The following is a 22881-nucleotide window of genomic DNA, read 5'->3' on the forward strand; positions in this document are numbered from 1 at the left end:
GATTAAGCGTGAAAAAAATATTTTTAGGTTGGATGAAGCTTTGCACATGTATTTATGTAGTAGCATCTGATGACTTTAATATGATTTTTGCAACTGGAACTGGTTCCGGAAGAAAAAATTCGTTAAACCGTCATGAATAAACCTTATAATGGTATTATTATTTGTCTTTTCCAAAGCTTTTGTGCTAATTAAATATCAAGGGCCACATTTTTCACTGGTCAAAGTTCCAATCAACAAATTTACGACATAACGTCCACATGAATCGGTTGTTTCATTGACATGAAAATAAATTAGATTACCGTCTATAATTTGTTTTTTGAAACACTTTGTCCACGTAGTTTTTTCTTAAGGTAAATACTCTCATCGGGAACTGACTTTTCATGATATGCTTTTTAATAAGTGATCGTAGCTTGAGGTTATTCAGTTTTAATAAAGGAATATCGGCACTGAGCAATGCTTCACACAGTTCAAAACAATAATACTCTTGTTGATCTATTATCTTCTGGGTTTTGGAGAAAGGTTCTGCGAGCAGACTTTGTGACTTTACATTAGTAGAATTCTTTAGCTTATTTTCGGCAAGGCTTGTCCCAATACGCGTAGTTATCGAAAACTTCTGGTATTTTGGACTCAAAGTTCATTTTTTTGAAACGGGTAAATGACAAAATGAATAATTGCTAGAAGGATATTATCTGAAGAGTTAAATAAGGGAGAATTAAGATAATTTTAAGCCGGATGCGGCCCATTCAATATACATATATATCACCAATAAACGGAATGTCTCCAGTTCGGATTAGGATGTCTTATAATTACTGTTTTTTCCAGATAATGATTCTACCGAAATGTCTTGGTATTTGCTGAATAAAAGTATAATTTGCAAATTTTACAAAAATATGCATCAGTATGCACTTAATCGGTAAATCTGCGGACGTATCCGAGTTGCGCCCGCTACCTGAGTTTTCGACCTCAAAAAGTCCGAATTGCGCACATTTTACTCAGGTGAATTTTTCGAGTTGCGCCCGCTACCTGGAAATATTATCACACTAAGAACGTGGTAAGGGAGCATTCAGGTAGTGGGCGCAATTGGGACATTTTCCGAGCGGTAAAAGGGCGCAACTCCTATCTTTATCAGATCATGTGCGCAATTCGGACTCCCCCAAATCTGCAGTAAGATAAAAAATATGCAAAATATGCACTTTTTTTAAAGCCCATTGTTTAAAAAAAAACAGTTATGTCGCCCGAAAACATCTTTTTTCGATATGCCGCATTTTAAGGAATATGCATTTTGCATACAATCCCAGCGTTGTTATTATCAACACTTGAGAGATCTGGCAAAAAATTTCCGCTCTTCGTCACATTACCGCGAAGCGGCGGCATGAACCCGGTAGAGCGAGTAAACTTCGATTCAATTTTGTTTTTTCTCCCACCACTACCGCTTCACATTTTCCCTATCCTGTCACTCGTACAACTGACGTCATTCATGATTACAACACATCGGCTCGGTCGAAAACAGAGAGAGCGAAAAAGAGAGAGACGGTCCGTGGTGCGAGTGAGTACAAGAGTAGTTTTGAAAACAACTGTCTGTGGTGTGGTGTGCTCGCATATTTGTGCGATTTTCGTCGATAGCAGCTACCAAAAACCAAAATGGATGCGCCGTTACGCGAGCAAGTGATGATCAACCAGTTCGTCCTGGCGGCGGGCTGCGCCCGGGAGCAGGCCAAGCAGATCCTGCAGTCGGCCCACTGGCAGTTCGAGGTAATCCGCAACGTTTTGTAAACAAACAGCCGTGGACACGGTAACATGGCGGCCGCCGTCCCCGCCCCTCCGCCCCCGGCAGATCGAAGCGCTGCTTATCGACGCGCCGATATGGTCAAGGGCCCCAAGGTCACGCCGTTGGTGGCTTCCTCTTTTCGGTTCTGCCGTTTCCGTTTCCCTGCCCCCGGCCGCCGCTTCCGCCTCTCGCCCGTGGCGGCGGTCGTCACAACACGACCACGTGACCATAATATTTATCACTGGGAAACGAGTTCGCATGTCACGGCGCGAAGGTGTCGTCGGCCGTCGGTGTAACACGAACTTGCACAATGTGTATATACAACTTTGCTAATGTTGGTATTGGCTTTGTCAGTTTATTAGACCTTTGCTTTGTTTTGAAAGTATACTTTTACTGCCACATTGTTGACAATACGTGGTTCGAGAAATCGAGTGATTCAGCGTCCAGCATGATTGCGAGATTAATCACCGTGGTGCAATGTTAGATGCATCCGGTAGCGAATTTCCAAAACGCATAAAAACTTCTTCGAACCTAATTCAATATAATCGCACTCCTATAATCGAACTTTTTTAGTTGTTGTCAAAACACTGTGTCAAAACAGTTCGACTTGTAGCGATGAGGATTCTGTTTAAATTGCACCTATACCAAAGAACCAATCCTTTAATTTATACAGCAGAGCTCGGTTATGAATAAATTCACCGAAAAAGTGTAATTTTCCAATTTCTGTAAAGTCACCTCATTTGACATACTCCTTTTAAAACTTTTATGACTTAAGCGGCTTAAACCAAACCACCCTTATAAGTCAAACTGGCTATTGTATTACTTAAGTCAGTTCACAGCTACATTATACCAACAATGGACAGTAATAATCTTGCGGTTCGGGTCCACAAAGTTTACAATAGCCAGTTTGACTTATAAGGGTCCTTTGGCTTAAGCCGCTTAAGTCATAAAAGTTTTAACAGGTGTATGTCAAATGAGGTTTGTGTAAGATCATATCACCCCCAAAATCAGTAATGGGGAATAAATAATAATTTGTTTTGTGCGGTTAATCACCAGCATGAGTACGCTGCCATAAATCATAGTTTCGTACCAACATCTTCTGAATGGGTGCAGGTCCTGCCCCAGTTATAATATTGCTTTATTTCTATATTTTATTTGGAAGATTTGTAATGATAACGAACTATTTTTGTTTTCCGAGTGTAAGCTGCATTAATTTTATGTTTTCTCGAAGTTTTACAGCTCTTAGAATATGGAAAAATAGGTCTCCCTTTTTCGTCGGTCTATCTGCAGTCTGTTGGCGATTTGATGAGACAAATAGGCTCCTAAATTATTAGACTGATTGTTGTGAAATTTTACACCTATTTTAAGAATGTCGTGAAAAGTAGAGTTCGGGAAATAGTGAAAATTGACTTTCACTTTGTAAAATTGTTTATTGGAAGCCCTTGGGATTATGCTAATGATAATTCGTACCCCTGAGCTCTCCAATTGCTTATTTGAAAGAAACAAAGGTTCTATTAATCAGACGTGCATAATACATTATAGGCTATAAAATGTGTTGTGTTTAAGATATATGATTTCCATAAAAATCTGAACACTTTAAATTAGTTGACTGATAAAACTGAAACTTTCATCAAATGTGCATTAAATCGAACCAAATAAATGATTAAAATCACAGGCCTAAAACTTGTGAAATAAAAAATTTATTCAATAATTTTTGGGTCCACCGTGATTTCCAATGCACTCATTTACTCGGCGAGGCATGCTTGAAGGAAGATGGTTTATGGTGTCCTGTGGGATCTCATCCCAAGGTTCCAGAAGCCGCATACGAAGGTAATTTAAATTATTCGGGGGATGCTGCAAGTTACCTAGACATGTGCTCATGATATCCCACACATGTACGATTGGTGACAAATCTGGTTGTATCGATGTATCCTCTTCTGGATTCTTAATTATGGGGGCTGACCCGGCACTTAGGCCTCGCCTTTGGGCCCTTTGTACCTTCCCCAAGTTCATATCAGGGTGTTTTCCCGCTCCTCTACTCGTCAAGCCACCCAACTGCTTGAATGTACTTGAGTAATGCAGAGGGTGGAAACTCCCTGATTTTTGCCATACTAGGCCAGATGTCCCCTAGTATGGATTCCCTGTAGGAGGCTAGGGCTGGACACTCACGTAGAATGTGCTCAGCTGTTTCCTCTTCTTCATTGCATCCACGACAGATTGGGTCTGTTACCACCCCTATCGTATGTAGATGTTTGTTAAACTGGTAATGTCCAGTAAGGAATCCTACCAGTTTACGCAGTTTGTCCCTTGAAAGTGAGAGATAAAATTTCGTCAACTTATGGTCTGGTGTCGCCATACAAGCTCTATTTTGCCGACAGCTGCTCAACGTCGCCCATATCTGCTCATAGCGTCTATGGGTATATTGCTTTACGAGTTCGTTCAGAGGGCGACCGAAGGCGTGATTGCCGGTTCGAATCCCCAGAAGGGCATGCGCGCGGCTCGCTTCACCATCTCGTCTGCCCTCTCGTTTCCTTCGTTGCCACTGTGTCCTTTGATCCAACAAAATTCCACACTATTCCTGTGCGTTACATACCTTAGCGTTTGTTTGCACTTCCAAACCAGCCCGGATCGAACCATACAGCTGTCCAGGGCTAGTAGTGCAGACTTCCTGTCAGTAAGTATACGTATTGATTTGTTGCCCATTTCACATTCAGCAACGATTCTAGCTCCCAGCATTATTCCCATCAGTTCTGTTTGTAAGACAGACGTGTGGGTGCCGAGAGGTACACTGATTTGTGCGTTCAGTTGTTCGGAGTAGATGCCGGCTCCTGAACCACTATCTGTTTTGGCACCATCGACATAGATATCGATGTCGGCTCTTTCTTCTGAATTATCATTCATTGATATCCTATATGTCTTCTCATGTATTAGTTTTGTGCCCATTCGGTCACAACCCATCCTTAACAAGGGTATTCTGTTGAACGCCTCCATTAAGATTCGAGTGTGCTTCGTTGTGCGGCCTTGCTTGTTGTATACTCCCAGAGAGTGAAGTCTTAGAGACCTCCTCATTGCCGCTTCCTCTATGTAAAGGTTAAGAGGTGCTAAGCAAAGAAGAGTCTCCAGAGCCGCTGTGGGAATGGTCCTCATTGCTCCTGTAACACTGCCACATTATTTATCCTAATTAATATTCTCTGAACGTGTTCAAGTTGCAGGGCTGTTGTTTTTTGTCTGGCTCTGGGCCACCAAACTAAAGCTTCATAGCACAGCATTGCCGTGTAGGTCCAGAGGGCGATCTTGGGATTTAAACCCCACGACCTTCCCACCACCCTACGACATTGCCAAAGAGCCGAGCGTGGTTTTTCCACATTATCAATTACATGCTTCTTCCAATTCAGTCGCCAGTCCAATACAACTCCCAGGTATTTGACTTCGTCCGAAAGTTGAAGCGTTGTGTTAAATATTTTTGGCATCTGTAGTGTGCCAATTTTCCTTTTCCAAGTGAACGCGATTAGGTTCGTCTTCTCTCCATTAACGGAGAGGGTATGCTTGCTGCACCATTCCTCGACTATTTTTACTGCAGCTTGCATTATTTCACATAATGTATCGTTTGCGTTTTTTCCTGTTAGCAAAATGACTAGATCGTCTGCGTATCCAATTGTGTGGTAGCCAAGATCATTGAGGCGTCGTATCAGTCTGTCAACGACAGTATCCCACAGTACAGGAGAGAGAACTCCTCCTTGAGGACATCCCCTGCCTACAACAGCCTCGATCTCAGTACCACCTACATTAATCAGTACTTCCTCAGGATACCGACCACCCACCTACTTAGGGTGGGGTCCACGTCGTGCTCTTGTAGGTCTGTTTCTATGCTTTTGAAGGTTGTTTTATCAAACGCCTCTTCAATATCCAAAAACATTCCTAAGGTGAAGAGTTTGTTCTCCATCGCCCACTGTATACGGTTTACAACTGTGTGTAGAGCCGTATCGGTGGATCTTCCTTGGATGTAGGCATGTTGGTTCGGATGTAGAGGTTGCTTGCTCAAAGCAGTCTCCCGAATCTCTTTTTCGCTTAGTCTTTCTAGCGTTTTCAGCAAGAATGATGTTAAGCTAATTGGTCTGTAGGATTTAGTCAAGGTGTAATCTTGTCGTCCTGGCTTAGGTATAAAGATAACCTTTACTTTTCGCCATGCATTCGGTATGTAGCTGAAAGCCAGACCCGCCCGAAGCATTGGTAACAAAGTAGGGCGTAGTCTGCTCATTCCCCTCTGCAGGAGGGCGGGATAAATACCGTCAACTCCCGGAGATTTATATGGGGAAAAACTGTCCACTGCCCACTCCAGTCTTGCCTCCGTGACTACCTTTGCCGCCAGCGCCCAGTCCTTCGGGGAAGGTTAAGTACCGGCTACATCCCTTTTGGAATGGGAGGTAGTCCTTGTGTTGCCTGGAAACATGGTCTGCAGCAAAAGTTCTGCGGACTCTTCTAAGGTGGCTGTAAAGGTACCATCTTCTTTCTTTAGGAAACCTAGTTGATGTGTGTGGTCCTTCGACAGAACTCTCTTCAGCCTTGCGGCCGAAGCAGTCGATGTATCCTCTTACATTCAAATTTCCCTGAATGAAAACTAGAGGGGACCTGCCCCCCTGCGTTATTTCCCCCCAAACCATCATGCCTTGTGTGAGAGCTGTATGTATGGTGTTCAACAGCGAAATTCAAATTTCGGCGTTCTCCACGTAATCGCTTCACCCTCCTACGTCCATCGTGAGCTCAATGACAAAACTGGGATTCGTCTGAGAACATTACTCGATTCCATTCGTGGTCTCAATTTGCTCGTTCACCGTTGCAACCTACGAGCACGATGTCTTGGTATCAATGGTCGATATGAACGCAACCCAAACGACCTTATTCGGCGATAAACTGATGATATGGAGATCCTATGCTCCAACGCACCCATCCAACCAGTTGCAATTGCACGAGTGGTAGAACGTCTGCTCGTAGGGCAGCAATGCGTAGATGCCAATCTTCGCGTGCTGACGTTCTTTGAGGACGACCAGATCCACGAATTCGTTCATGCACTTCTTCCTCATGTTATGCCTCAGCACAACTTGTTACATTTTTTCAAATGAAATGCAGCACAAACACTACTAACAGTAGTTTCAGTTTTATTAAACTGAAGACAATTTTAGGATCTTTACACAGTAGTCGATAGCGCAATCATTTTAGTATCACAATAACTTTCCGCCACAAGACTTGACTATATTCTTAATGATTACAACATCAGAGCTCCCTTGTATATCCAAATTATAACAAAGAAAGTGCGTGGTTCAGTTTAAATGGAAAACAAGAAAGATCAAAATCCATCCGGATGTTTGATATTGACAAATTGATACAATTATTGAAGTAATGCATCAGAAGAGATAAAAACATCATTAATTGCCTACATTAGCCTACAGATTTGGAATAACATATTATAATATTACTTAATTAATTGATTAATGACATTAAAACCAGGGGTTCTTAACACTCAGACCACCTACAACACTGCAACACCGTTGAAACACTACGGCCTATACGGTCCGCAATTTGCCGTATTGAAAAAACCGGCTTCTCTTATACCGACAATGCGGCCTTTTTCAAACTCACACAGTTGATGAAAATGAACCAGCTTAGGACGTCTTGGCATTTTTCACTTTGCAAATCAACTAGCAAAGCAAAATTCTGCTAGACGAAACGTTGTTTTCAAAATGTAAAAAGGTTAAGATAACGTTAATGGTTTTTGTTGAAATTTTAATCATTTCTTCCATGACTGTCCCCATATCGGATCCGATAATATGAACAAAATGGCTCAACTCCTTCGAGGTGTTCGGATTTTTAAGGAAATCGGTATATTTAGAACAATGAAAGCACAGGAAATTCACTTTATTCTAAAATTTCTGTGTCGCCGCTAACATCAAGATTCACAATAATTTCTGGAAACCCTTCGTTGTTCAAGAAACTATTTTCAGCTTTTTTCACATGTTCTACACAGTTCTTCCATAAGATTTTTCCAGTTTAGTCACTTGTTATCTATGAATGTTATTAATTATAATATAAATGTGTAGTTATAAATATACAAATAAAGTTTTCTCAGCTTTAATAACTTATGCATAAATTGTGAAAGAGAAATATTTTTTGTTTACTTTTATTATTTTTACTTCTCGAACGTAAGCTAAGGAAGTATAATAATCGAATCGATCCATCGGGCAACTTGCCAGTTTCAGTTTTCTCAACGTGTCATGACCCTAAGAGTACGAAAAAAATGTCTGCTTTCCGTTTGTGTGTCGTCTGTCTGTCTCTTTCGATTTTTAGACATATAATCTCCAAAACTACTGGACCGATTGTTATTAAATTTTCTATGTATATTAGGAATATCATGTAGATAACAAAACCGAGGAGGTTGGAATAAGAACGGAGGGAGCATGTCGTATGCTTCCAATGGTTCGGTTTTGGCACAAAATCAAACACTGTGAACACCATTTACGATGCGTCTGTCGGTTGTGCACACGTAAACGTCTTTACACCTTGTATGTTATTTTTTTTTAAATAAACTCAGTATGGTGAGCTACAACCAATCTTGAAAAAACACCTAGTTTTCAAAAATTTCGCTTTGTTTCATCTCCATGACAGATGATAAACCAAATTGCTCCGCTACTGCTTAGCGATAAATACTTCAGAGGTCGGTGTCACAAATTTCTCTTCATCGCGTTACTCCTCCATACTTTTTCCACCGTCCTTGGGTAAAACGTTAACCAAAATGTGGCTAATCATTCCCATCCAAAATTTATGACGACACTGCAGAAAATTCTATTCTAAAATATTTAAATGTTATACATTAACATTGTATGTACTCCTATACTCGTAACAGTTTATCATTAACATGGGACATACACGTCCGTGGCCTAGTGGGCACGCTGACTTGCAGGTCGCATATTCGATGCCAAATTTGGCCGTTTCTTTCTCTTGCACTGTGACTAATATTATTTATGTTATGGTGACATCTTCACAATTTTTTTATTGATCAAATTAAGAATTGTCAAAAATGTGAGAATACGTACGTCTTTATTTAATAATGATAAAGTGTAATAGTAATAATATTAAGAGCAATTTGTTCGACTGTGGCTTAATTCATAATTTTAGACCTCTGAGGAGACAAACTTATTCAAATCAAGCAAATTTCTACGTGACATTCTTTCGATATATAAAGATAAAAACTCGAAGTTAAGCAGGTTATTATTGCTGAGAGGACAGTTTTTCCCATTGGTTATTTGTTTTAAATATATTTTACATTGTTCGTATTTGTGCGGCATCCCGTTGGAATTTACGGCCCCACGGCGCAGGGGTTCCAAGGATGTTATTTATGTCGCTGGTTTTTACTTTATAGAGGTTATTACCTTGGATGTTATTAGACTGATTCTACAAAAATGGGAATTATTTTATAGTAAATATGGATATACACGTTATCTAAATATTTCGAGATGATGAGTATTTTATGAATTGATCGATATTGCATCAAGGCTGAAGCTAAAAGGATCATTCAAAATAACAAATATTTATGATTTTATAAGCAATGAAGTGAAATCTGAGTTCTTGATTTTCCGAAATGGAAAACTTGGACTTCTTCATAATACTTGGTGCAATAATTTTATGAAAAATCCATATGGATCACCACATCTCGTTCAGTTAACGATGCTGTTAGTGCTTTTAATGCGCTGTACTGATGAACAATATTGGTCTCATGATAACAAAATTTTTTCAAATCATTCTCTAAATTTAAAATCATTCTCGAAGTGATAATTCCAAATGTTGCTGTAGATGAACTTGATGTGGATGGCATATTTTCTATAGCGCACTCATTTGCTGTTGTTTATTTAGATTCTTGTTTCGAATAATAAGTTGGCTGTTTCCGTTTTCTCTCGTTTTGTGGCCCAGGAAACTGAGAACAGGGAACTGAGAATTTTGTCTTTATCATGTAAAAAAAGCTTTTAATAATATTGTATGTAGTACAAGATTTGCACAAGAGTTTTGCACCAAGTGTTTAATTGATTTATGAAAAACATAAAGTTTCCAAAATTGACAAATGTTAAATAAATACTTACCAGGAAACTGATAATTTGACTGAAACCATACGCGTTCACTGACAAAAAACATTTTATTTAATAACGGACATTGAAAGTTTATCGTCAAATTGATAACACGCGCCAAATAGACATCAAATTGGTCCAAACTGTCTAATTGGTATCTTCACAAAAGTAACGTGATATTGTAATAAAAATTAAATATTGCCGACCAGGGAACTGAGAAATAAAACCGGTGGACCCTGTTTCACGTTGGTTAAAAACAAAAAAAATAATAAATATCAATTCAAATATGCTAATATCAATTATTTTCACTAATATTAATTAAGTATGTGCCACAATACTTGAATTAGCAGCAATGGTACTTATTTTATAACACACCACATGTCAATTTACAGGGTGAGGACAGACCAGGGAACTGAGAATTTTATGTTTTAAAAATGTTTCTATAAACTTATTAGCATATTTTATCAACTATTTATCATTTGTCGGTGTCAATTCATGTATGATCTTTTGTTGTAAAAAAATTTCAAGACGATATTTATGTTACATAAGGACAATCATTGGTGGTCTTTTGAAAATTCCCATTTTTGTAGAATCAGTCATTACACAAAAATCGCAAAATCAAATTTTATAATTTTTTAAAGAAGCGGGATTTGTTGGATCTGTGTGAGGGAAGGTCTATCGAAATAAATTTCGATCAGTTTTTCTAAAGTAAAAAAAAAACACTTTCGCGAAAAATACAGGTCTGGTATCAAATAAAAAAAATATGTAAGAAATTTTGTAATTTTTTGTTGAAGGTCCGATTTTATTTGAGGAGCTTTGAAGTGAGTTTTTTTTGCCAGGACCCCACTTTTTATATCAAATGTGTAATTTGTAAAAGAAAAATAAAAAAAGTATTTATAATTTTTTTCATAAAAAATATCGAAATGACAAACTACGTAGTTTTAAAAATCTAAATTATGTTTCTACATCAACTTCCATGCACATATTTTGTTATGAACTACAAAATACATACAAATTAAACAACAAATAGTGTTCCTTAAATGTGTACTGTTGCATATAATTTTATTATACACTTTTGTTTAGTATTTGGCACTTCTAAAGGGCCACCATTTTTTTTTTTGTAACATTAACAGAGCATGCAATCAACGAAAAATGACCTGGAAAAGTGAATAACAATTTTAAGAGGTACTGGGTATATTCAGAAGTAGTATTTGGAATTTTTCTGTAAGTCTCTTTTCATAAAAACCGTTACTCTACTACTGTTATTATAATATTTATGCCCAAAAAGGTTCGATGGGCATGGGTCAGTTGTGTGCCACGGTCAGAAAAATCTGCAAATGATTCTAATACCAGTAGCTTGCGAAGTGAACAACTCAAAAGCAGGCATATGTAAAATCATCGATATTATAATCAACAGTAATTTTTTGAGGGCTTCCACACATTTTTCGAAACAAAGTCGATATTCATTATTTCCCGAGGTTTACCCGCAATGGTTAAACGCTAACCAAAATTCGTCTAATCATCTCCACTAATAACTTGATTACGTCATTTCAAAATTTTGCATAGTAAATGCTATTTAAAATTTGTAAAATAACACACTTATCTTAGACACCCGGATTTTTGGAAAAAAACAAAATTTTATCACGATAATAATAACAAATGTAACTTTCAGGGGTTATCATAAAAAATATATAAAATTCTCAAATGTGTTTCGGGATGGATTTTGTTAGCTGTATAGGATTGAGCCACGGTAGTACGGCGGCAACCGTAATACATAGTTATTTTGTGTCGTAGTGTCCTCAACCACATAGGATGTCGATAAGTTTTAATAATTTCCAGAAGTCTGCTTTTGTTGATTATCCTTGGGGCACTTCAATATCATGTTGTTCTATAAAACATGAAATATCGGCTTTTCTTGTTCTGATTCGGTGATGTGTACATCCATCTTAATACAAAATTCAATTTTTAGAAACAAATAACTAGGTACTATACTTTATAAAGAACAAAAAAAAAACGCGCTTTCAGATTTCTAAAGACAGTAGGTTAGTCATTCTTCAGGTGGGAATAAGAACGGGTTTTATATCTAACGCACTGCTAATACTGTAAGTTTGTTTCCACGAATATAGACGATAACAACAACATGAATTCCAATAATTAATTATAAAAGGTGAATTCCCCGTTTATCAGCAAGTAATAATCATATTAATAACTTAATAAGTTACAGACTAATCATGTTGATCAGAGTTGGTTAGCACAACTGATTTAGAGTAGTGTAGGTCACTATTTAAAGAGTTATGCGACGCAATGTTGTAATTTTAAGATCTTGAAAGTCGTTTCATTTTGTTGGCAATTTCGTCAGTGCATATATGCATATCATTACTTGGTCTAAGCACCCGTAATGATAGAATAACGGTACTTTCTGGGGCACTGGTGGCTCTATAATAATAATCTATTTCTACCTTAGCCCACAATAAGTGCATAGTACACTTCAAACATGCAAAATAAGGCAGAAATGCATATATGTAATTATTAATTATACCTACTACATACATTTTAATTTCCGTTCATTATAAAAGTGACTCTCTATAGGAACTTCAAGGAATAACTAGTTCCAATGTTATCAGGGAGATTTTTAAAAATTTCAAGATACAGCTCATACATAGCTATCATGCTCAGGTACATTTTTTTGGGAACGTAAGCAACTTTAATACTCTAAAATCTTACGATTGCCCAGAAATGTTTTTCCACGTCAATGGAACAGTTGTTCTTGACGAATTAATTTGCAAAATTTAGTAGTTCTTTTATTCATTAGGGAATATAAAACCATCTATATTTCGGCTTAATTCATTGTAGAGTAGGAGTAGAGCATAAATATACGATCTTGTTTAGCGTTTGAGAGTTGCCTGGCTTCGATTCAGGATCCTGTAACATTTAGGTTCTAAAGTTTTATCAATATGAAAAAAAAAGTGTACGGGTAGCGGTTTTAACGAGTATGACTTGATTTTTTTTGTTGCTAAAGCAGCAGCTAATTAACTTCTCCATTTAATAAAACTCAGTCAATATACATTGTTCCAAAGGACTTTTTTCTTTATAAATTTTCTTACGTAACCCGTCAAAGGTTTCATATTATCGTTGAACTTTTGTAGAGCACAATTTCAATTTCGAAAACAAATAGAATAACAAATTTCTTTAGCAGCAGACGTGTTGTAAATGTGTTTTATTATTTTTGGCTACATGTCAGAGTTATGACGAATTTTAGATGTTCAGGAAAAATTCATAAAAGCTTTCGCGAATATTCTAAGCGCAGGACTCTCTTCAATTCACTCGTCGGTCCGCGTTTCGGTTTGTTTGATTTTTTTATCTTGCGACTGCACATCGTTAACCGCCAAAATAAAGTACAAAGGTGAATTTATTTTAAACAGCATGCGCTAACTGCCGCAAACATATGTTAAAATCTGTTGTAAACAATCTGTAATAAATAAACAACATCCGTTTCCGAGAAATGTTTGTAGTCGTGAAACAATACCTACTCTCATAAACTTTCAGTAAAACGAGAACTAATGTACCGGTATTTTTAGATGTAATGCTTGGGTACAACGAGAAAATAATAGGTGTAGTTTTTGATTTTAGTTTTTGATGTAAGACCCATTTGCGCGTTAAAAAGGTCGGTTTTGTGTGGCAAATTACTATGAAAAGGCCCATTTCGTGATTGGGGCGGGTCGGCGAAGAGATGTGAAACTGAAAGCTGCCAGAGCATACAATTTATATAAATAGTCTGCTAATGAGATAATCATATCAGAATTTCAGATCACTAAAAACGTAATTCCGAGAATTATATCACCAATTGTTTAAAATTTAATAATGATATAATCTTGTCATTCTAAATGCCAGTTTTGAAATAAAATTGAGAAAAAGTGGAAATTGAATCTTTGACTGTTCCATTGAGCCAGCACTTATCGTGTCGGAAATTGTGAAATGATAACGTAATATGACGTATAACTTGTGTATATAAACAGCAATAAAAGTGTTTTTTTTTTGTGGTCTAAATTTCGATTTACCTAATGAGATTCTACTAATCATGCTTTATTTTAAAATAAAATTTAATTAGTGAATGACATGCATACAAAGTGAATACAATGAATGTGTGTGCTTACCTATTTATGTTGCTCACGATTCATATGTCTGTAAAAAATTGTAAGACCATACTGGAATAATGAGTTACCTAGTATTTTATATTAGCAGTCAAAAAATGCCACAAATTCTATCAATATTTGGAGCAATTTTTTTTTAAATAGGAAACCTTGTTGGGTAACAAACATCAGTAACATTAGAAACGGATCAAACAGCGTCCAGAAAGTTGTCAAACGTTTTATCTTTGTATTTAAAAAATAACTAAATAAAATAAAAACGTACTTTTGTTACTGTTGTGGGCAAGAGTAGATAAGAATAAGGCTAAACTTCCTTTTTCAAGTTTTTACGTAATTTTGAAATTTTTTAGTCAATACGCCTGTAAATCATGGGTTGTCATTACACCATTTATTTTTAAAGCTGTTGTTTTATTTCAGATTAAGATAACGTGTAATTATAAGAATAAATGATATATTTCACGAATGATCGATCAATCGTAGAGACTTCAACTGTATCTACGAAAGATTCCATCGCTTATAGTAGAGACCACGAATTAGTGACCTCTGATTTCTCTTTCCAAGTGTTTATTCGAAGCCTTTAATAAATTGCTGTTGGTTGTAATAGTAACGGTTTACAACGCTTGCCTGCTTTTGGGTAGCTTGTCGAAAGCATCAAGGGTTGTGAATAGGAGGTCTGTGGCCATTATTATAATGACAGTAACTTTTGTTCAGTAATTCATGGTCTCTACTATACGTGCATCTATATGTGTATATGTAGGGTTAAATTTACCAACCACGACAAAAACACGTACTGAAACAATCACGATGTTACGATTATGAAGAACAGAAATAACGAAACTACTGTAACGCACGATGGAAATATTTATTTACAAAAAAATGTTCTTTTTGCTGTTCTCTGTTCGTCTCAGTTCACTAATTTAGTTTTTCAATAACATCTCCTAATAATTTTTTAAGTATGTGTAGTGTAATGAATGTTTTTTTTTAAGTCCACCAACGTTGCAATTTCCCTAATAATATAAGCGATAACATGGCTGCGATTTTTTAGTGGAAAACGACAACAAACCTTCTCATTTATCGACTTCATTAACCCGGCTCTTTTTTTCAAGGACGAGGGAAGTTTTGTGTAATAACACAATATTATTTTTTTTTTTTAATTAGAAATCTTTAACTTGATGCTGTGGAACTTTTGGTGTCGTCAATATGTTCTTGAAATGCAATTTGTACATAATAAAAAGTTGAAATTAGTAAAAAAAAAAATAATTTATATGTATTCATTCATGTTTATACTTAACTATTCATTAGATTCATTCATAACAAAATAGTCGTATAAATTACAAAACATTCATTCAAATTTAGTGGTTTTTTAAAATATTTGAGATTTTTTGCACCTCATGGTAGTGAATGTTATACTGTGTCCATTTGTATAGACAGAACTCCCCTTGTCACACATAAATACCTACGAGCGCGATATCGGCTACATGAAACACGTGGCAAATGTTGCACAAAAAATGTTTGTAAAAAAAATCAAGGCGGATTCATAAATTAAGAGTACAGGAGTATATTATTTTTAAAATTTAGATAATCTTTACTACGTAAAATGAATATCACCAAGTTGTTGGTGAGGATGATTGGGCAAATGTTGGTTTTCATCACGATGTTCTTAAATCACATATACAATTTGACAACGTAAAGAACAACAAAGTAAAAAAGTAGCTGTACTTTTTCCTGCATTTGCAGAGCTTGTCTCTTTATCAGTTGTTTAATAAATCTACGCCAATTTGTGTTTTAGGGTATAGGTGTTATCAAAACAAAAATAAAATTCCCAGAATCAAATTTCGTGGTTTATCTGCATTCGTCGAATGCGTTTCAGGGGCGTGGGAAATTGTGTTTAAGCAATTTTAGACCATTTTTTTTTTTGTCTACGTAACGTTACTTTACCATGCTCGAGTCAACGATTCTATGATCAAAGATCATTGAACCAGCAAAACAAAAAAGTGAATCACTACATTTGGAGGCGAATGTGAACTATAAGTAATCTGTTACATGTAAAAAGAATAGTGCGACAACTGCATTTTCGTTGAGCTATCTCTATGGATTTTTGATAACCTTCATCTATGATTTGTTTTGGTAGATTACAATATGTTAAATTTGTTGCAATGTTGATTTTTTATCTGTTTGCGGTACAGTATTTGTGAATAATATTTAATTTTGTTGATAAGGATAACAAAGTTCATCTTTTTATGACTATCACAAACAAATCACATTGCTTATCGTGGGGGGATCTACCATGTATCCTTGCAGTTTTTAAAAATAAAAAAGTGTAAAACGTACTGCAGGATATTGAAAACATGAGCGTTCAAATTTTTCCGTTCCTAAAATAATTTATTGTTGCGTTCGTTTTAATTCCATGTTGGGTTTCGCATAAAATTTGTCACTATTTTCTGCAATATTTCGCGTGTAACCTTTCACGTTCACCTTTGCTAAATATCGGTAATTTATTCGCCGACCAGTCAATATTTGTGAATTCTTTATCAACATGTTTAATTTCTATTTGTTAATTTATTTTCTTTGTTCTTGTTTCAGACAGCGCTTAGTATATTTTTTCAAGATGCAGCTTTACCTACGTGTCCGCCGGGTGCGTCTGCACATTTCGGACAGGTATGTTGATCTCGTTCGACTAGTCTTAGTACGCATTTTAATTATTTTAAGTTTACGACCTCACTCAAATCTATGTAAATTTATTAAATTATGGATACGATTGATTACTCAGTAAAAGTTTCCAAAATTTGTTTAATTGAGTAAGGTCGATGACATTTCGGTTTACTACGGTGACCTGGAAACAATGATTTATGTTTAGAAACATCACGGAATCTTTCATGACGTCTACTATCGATCGCAGTTTTCCATGTCTATAATATACCTATCTCAGGTTATAATTTGTTGCTAAATTCATGTAAGGTCTGACATTCTGAACGCGACCTTGTTAAACCCGGTGTTGGTTCTTCTAGTCTATTTCAGTAGAAGTCAATATTTTTCCGTTCCACCTACTTTTACGGTCATAGTCGTACTTTGACATTTAATTTTGTATCTTAGCATTATTAGCTATACAGCGAAAACACAATAGAAAACAATTAAAAGTTAACTGGTTGTTATGACTCATATTGATTAATATGGATAATTGAGAATGTTTTTATTAAAAAATGTAAACATTTTGCTCAATTTATTAGAAACAGTTAAGACTGTCGGAATCTTTTTTGTTTACATATTCAGTGTTGGTTCAGTTGTTAAACCGTAGCTGATAATTTCATTTTTTCCATCTTTAATATAATTCGAATGTAAAGTTTGATTAGACTGTCTGGTGGGTCATTAGTGAGAAATGACGTAACTTGTCTACTATAAATGATTGAAAATTAGTGAAAAAATTAAATATTTTAAGATGGAGTTTTAGATATGTGAAAAGTTAATAACGAAGACAGAAAGTAGAAAAAATTTTATTTCTTTGACTTACGCGGCATACAGGGTGTCCCACAGTGTAGTGGCAGAAAATTGTACATATGCCGTAGAACGTACACTATTGGAAAAACTCTCTGACGCAGTCTAATAGAACTTATTCTTCCATTTAAATGTTAAATACCAAAATTTTTATCTTCCGATTATATTTATAAAAAAAAAAACTAATTGTCGCTCATTTTTTGTGGAATCGAATTAAGTAATAAAATTTAAATTTTGAAAATGATTAGTGTAAAAATTTATGAATTAAAATGTTTTTACTAACGACATATTTGTAAGATCTAATTTTGTAGATATGTCATAGCACTTTTTTTGAACACACAAATTATTACTTAAAGAAAGAACAGATTAAATTAAGACACATAAATGCAGAAAGTATCATGTGCAAAGGCAATTAAGTATTGTTCTGGAAGTGAAAAGCATAAAAATATATTTCTGTGTAAAAGTAATTCTCATGTTCTTTCATTATTTATTAAAACAGAATTTTTCTTGTGGCTATTCAGTAACACTTTTGTTATGTCTGTTATCTAAGGGAATGAAATATAAAGCAACAAAATAATTGATTCGCGAAAAGCGTAACTGACGCGAACTACGCATGGATATGATTGTAAAATACCCAGTTTTAACTAGATTTTAAACAAACCGTTTTTTCTGTAGAAGTTTCAACTCTTCAGTACAATATTTCGTATTCATTCGCTGAGAAACGACAAGCTATCTTATGATGATCAAGAAATCCAAGAAGGTTCCTAAAAGAAATTCTTTCCACCATGTCTACTTTGTGTACGGGTTACAACCAGAACCCGGACAACAGCTAATGAACAATCAAACCGCCAATGTAATAGTGCATTTGAATGTCCAGTCCAAATGATTAGCTTTCACGTAGCTAACTCTGCTTCACAAAAAATGGTTAGTTTTCCTCCAAATTTATGCATATCCGGCCATCTCCATACCACATATGACTATTGAGTATCAAAGGCAACGATCATCGCATTGCAAACTTTGCATAATAATTATTAACGTGCATAGCGTTAGCTCAGTACTAGTTACTTAATCTGCACTTGAACCATCACTAATTGTAACGAAGGCAGGTTATTCGCTTCAGTTCGAGCTCTGGCGATAACGTATTTTAGAATAAATAGAGCTGTTATAAAGTTGCGAAATGATAACAAAGCACTAGTGCAGCCCTCAAAGATAAATATAAGCTTATTTTGTACCAGAGTATGTTTCTATTAATTTGAATGAAATTTTGGATATTGTCGTTTAACTTTTATAAAAATATTTGTCATCTTACGGTTTGGTCACATTAAAGTGCCTTGAAATTATCTATATTTTTATCAGTTGTCCAAATATTAATTAATGTTGAAGATTTATTACTTTATTAGATTTTCTGATTGTGCCATCAAAATCGTCATAATTGACCTCGTTTATTTTTGTACACTGACGTTTTATTCATTTAGACTACGATAATTAAATGTGCACAAATTCTCCTGGACTAATATTAATCTTGACGTGTTGAGTTAGTTTATATGGAAATTCTCAACACTAAAATAAGTACCTATGTTCATCTAGTAATTTCGATCAAATCAGACAATAGACATTTTTGTAACCAAAGCTGCTATAATTACTTGAAAATGGATACGGTGTGTGGTTTGTTGTGGTTATCCTTAATCAGAAATTTGAGTACCACTGTAATATCCAATCTTGATCAGTTGCCATTGTTATCGTTAAAATGAAACCCATTTGAACCTGTCTAAACAAACCTGATATCGTTTATTCTGTACTAAAAGTCTGCCAAATTTATGACAAGCAAATTGGCTGACAGTTTCATAACAAAAAAAAAAAAAAAATCGGGATTGAAGTTTCCGCGTTGGACTGTACATTCTATAGACTCTGATCACGACTGTTTCACATTTAGAGAACAAGTGTTGTTTTTTTTTTAAATAAAAATTATTGTAACTTTAAACACTTCTTGTTGTTAAAATACTTATGTATTGTGAAATGTGTCGGTACATTCTGTAGTGACTTCGCTAAAGTACATAATTCGGTCAAGGGGCTCCTGGCCGCCATCCAGAATGTCGGAATGTCTGCTAACAATAATAGCCGCATTTTGTCCCTGACTGTTGGCCTTTTTTGCTTCAGGTGATGACGCCATGTAATACGCCAGCGACGCCTCCGAATTTCCCGGATACACTGTTAGCATTTTCCAAATTGTCAACGGGCAATGGAAATAGCCCGTCAACCAATAATAACAATGGGACACCACAAGCACGTCAATCTCCACAGCCCACGACCACAACACAACAACGATAAAATGCGTAGAATGCGACTAGTGCACCCAAATTCAGAAGATGCTCAGAGGACTATGTAAATTAAGTGACTGTAATACTGTTAGTGGATATTTTGTTGAAGAAGTACCTAAATCATACTTCTGTTTTGTTGAAGTGAATTTTTCATTGTATTCATAAGGGTTGCCCTAATAGCTTGTTCGGCTATGTTTATACAAGTAATTGGGTGTTATTTATTCACAGAGTTCCTGCAAAATGCAACAAAGTAGGTCCCGTAACAATTAAACAAACTCTTCACGAACGACTATATCATGAAAGAATGAAAATTGTCTTCACAAATTGTGTACATTAGAATGTTATTGTTTATAAAGATGACATAATTGATTTGTTTGTACAACAGCATCGATGATGATATTTTTTAATAAATTCCTGTGATTGGACTCCAGTTAGATGTTGTTTTTATGCATACATCAGTTCTAAAACAAAAGACCAATACTTACTAGATTTAAGTTTTAGGACAACTCTTGTAGTTTATTTACTTATGTATTAATTTAATCGTAAACGAATTCTTCTTAAGACTTCAGGTTGTTGTTTTTGTATGTACTGGTTTCATATAGCTGTTTATGATTTTCAACGCAGCAAGATGATGTATTTTTCACCATAAGTGTATATATTAGATTATAATAATTTTGTTGTGAAAATTGGACTTTGGCGCAGTCAAAAATATCAGGCAGATATTATAGAATGACGTTTGGCACTACGCAGTTTCTTTTATGGAAGATATACAATTTCATATGGCAAAGATCAGAATCAGTTTTTAGCGTTGTGCTGTATGAAAGTGCATAATGTCAAACCTTCTTGTGAAATTCACAGGTACGTCAACAATTCTGATATTTTTATACCATGCCTTCCGTACTTCTGAAGTTCGGAATTAAAGTGGCAGAATAAAAAGGTGCTTTTTCTTCTAGTTCTTAAATCCGTAGTTGGAGTTATGTAATAAAATTTCTTTGTTATTTTGTATATATTAGTTAAGTTAAAAAAAGAGCTTATAATAGCTCATCTTCCTACTTTCAACAAGATGATTACAACAATAAAGTCAGCAGAAGATTTTTTATTTCAAATAACCCATCAATAATAACTAATAATACACTTTAATGACTTTGTATTGTTAGAGATGCTGTCAATATCCTTCGTTTTATGGATATGAATAACTAAAGTCCACGGAGATGTAAGTTTGAGCTACATGCTATAAATAGCATATGCAAGCAGGTTTATTTATGCATAATAACGAGCTTGCAGAATTTTCACTGCACTCAAGTGTGTTCAGCTGAATTTGCGATGCTTGACAAGGCTCCTACGAGTTGCAGCCAATCCCAAACGTGACTAGAGTATTTATTAAGGTTGTTATTTTTTTTAAACAAGTTAAACTATGTTGATTTTGTTTATATGTAAATGTAAAAAAAGTAACGAACAAAAATTAGAAACAAGTTTTAATGTTATTTACTGCAGTTTCACATCCAGAAACAATGGTAATTTGAATTGAATTTTGTTATGAACTGCCACCTTGGCCAAAAAGAAGTCACGTTTGTTGTGTCTTCTTTTTTAATTTAAGGGGATGGAATGACAGGTGTCCCAGTTAAAACGGATAGATTCTGTAAACAAGGGCGTCAAGACATTTTTTTTAATTGCAACATATTTTGCAACTCATGTTCATCGCTCGAACGTTACTTCGTATAGTAAGAATTCTGTTAATATTGTTTCGTTAATTACAATTAATTAATATTCACTGTTGTAAATGTGATGTAATTTTGTTAAATCAAAAAGCTGAAGTTGGTGACAAATCGTTGAGGAATATGAGCTACACTGGCTGAACATCGCATCAGATTCATAATGATCCCAATGGGGGTTCAATCGGGATCACTGGGTGTCAACATGAGGCACGCTAATTTAGCCATACTAAGAGAACCACCCATTACCCAGCATGGAGCATTTATTATCCAACTTAAATAAGGTACAATATTTTTTTAAATTGGATGTAAAGGACCTCTTCCATAAAATAGAACTTCACCCCAACTCTTTGGCTACGTTTACTACATCCAGTAGTGGGCTATATAGGGACAAACGACTAATGTTTGGAGTTACACACATGTGTGCTAGAACTTTTTAAAAATTCTTGAAAAAATTAGGTGCGATGGTGTGATAAATTTTATAGACGACACAGCCTAAAAAATCGTGATATTTTGTTGAAAATGTTTTAGAAGCTAAAATAGAATAAAACGTATGTACCACAGGCATAATTGTCCATTATGGTTCTCGGGAAATTAAAAGCCTTCTTTCGTTGGGCTTTAAACATTACCTCGTTGCTTTAATCTCCTAACTATGCCCTTAATACATACATAAATAACTCATTATAAATAACAATAACAGGTTGGACAGAGTTGTTTATTATGTGTATAATGTGTTGCCTACATGAAGGTATTAAGATACTGTAACTTTATTTGACATACACCTGTTAAAATTTTTATGACTTAAGCGGCTTAAGCCAAAGCACCCTTATAAGTCAAACTGGGATTTAGGCCTCAATTTGGGGGAATTTCAGTTTCGGAGTGGGGGAATCAGAAAATCGCATCTGGCAACTCTGCCAAGTGACAGAGCATGAACAGTAGACAGCAGTGACAGCACAGAGTAGACACTAGACAGTAGACAGATTAGTAGCACAGACCACACACTTTAGATGGGAATCTACTGTACTACATCACTGGTACTACCAATGGTAATAGAAATAGCGCGCCGCCAGTGGAGGTGGGGACAACTAAATCAAAAATTGCGCGAATTTTAAAGGAATCGCTATTAATAAAAGCATGTGAAAGTGAAGTAGAAAATGTTCATTACGATTCAAGCTATTGTCACCGAAATATTGTTAGGGTGACAATAGCTTGAACCATAATGAACATTTTTTAGTGAAGATTGAAATGAAACTTTTATGTTAAACAAATAATATTTATTGAAACAATTTAATTAAAACTTAATCTAATTAAATCACAGAGACAATAATA

At 35.5% G+C, this 22881-nt stretch overlaps 1 protein-coding gene across 1 annotated transcript; it reads left to right on the plus strand.

Moving 5' to 3' along the window:
• The first annotated feature begins 1454 nt into the window (after positions 1–1454).
• On the plus strand, positions 1455–20930 carry LOC135135189 (UBA-like domain-containing protein 2-A). The gene is made up of 3 exons (XM_064064193.1): positions 1455–1752; positions 16614–16688; positions 19680–20930. The coding sequence occupies exons 1-3, from the start codon at positions 1642–1644 to the stop codon at positions 19848–19850; spliced, it is 357 nt and encodes a 118-aa protein (XP_063920263.1). The 5' UTR covers positions 1455–1641; the 3' UTR covers positions 19851–20930.
• Positions 20931–22881: the final 1951 nt, after the last annotated feature.

Source organism: Zophobas morio, unplaced genomic scaffold (assembly GCF_036711695.1).
Source record: "Zophobas morio isolate AGI-343-1 ecotype UQ-CSIRO unplaced genomic scaffold, CSIRO_AGI_Zmor_V1 ptg000024l, whole genome shotgun sequence".
Lineage (NCBI taxonomy): Eukaryota > Metazoa > Arthropoda > Insecta > Coleoptera > Tenebrionidae > Zophobas > Zophobas morio.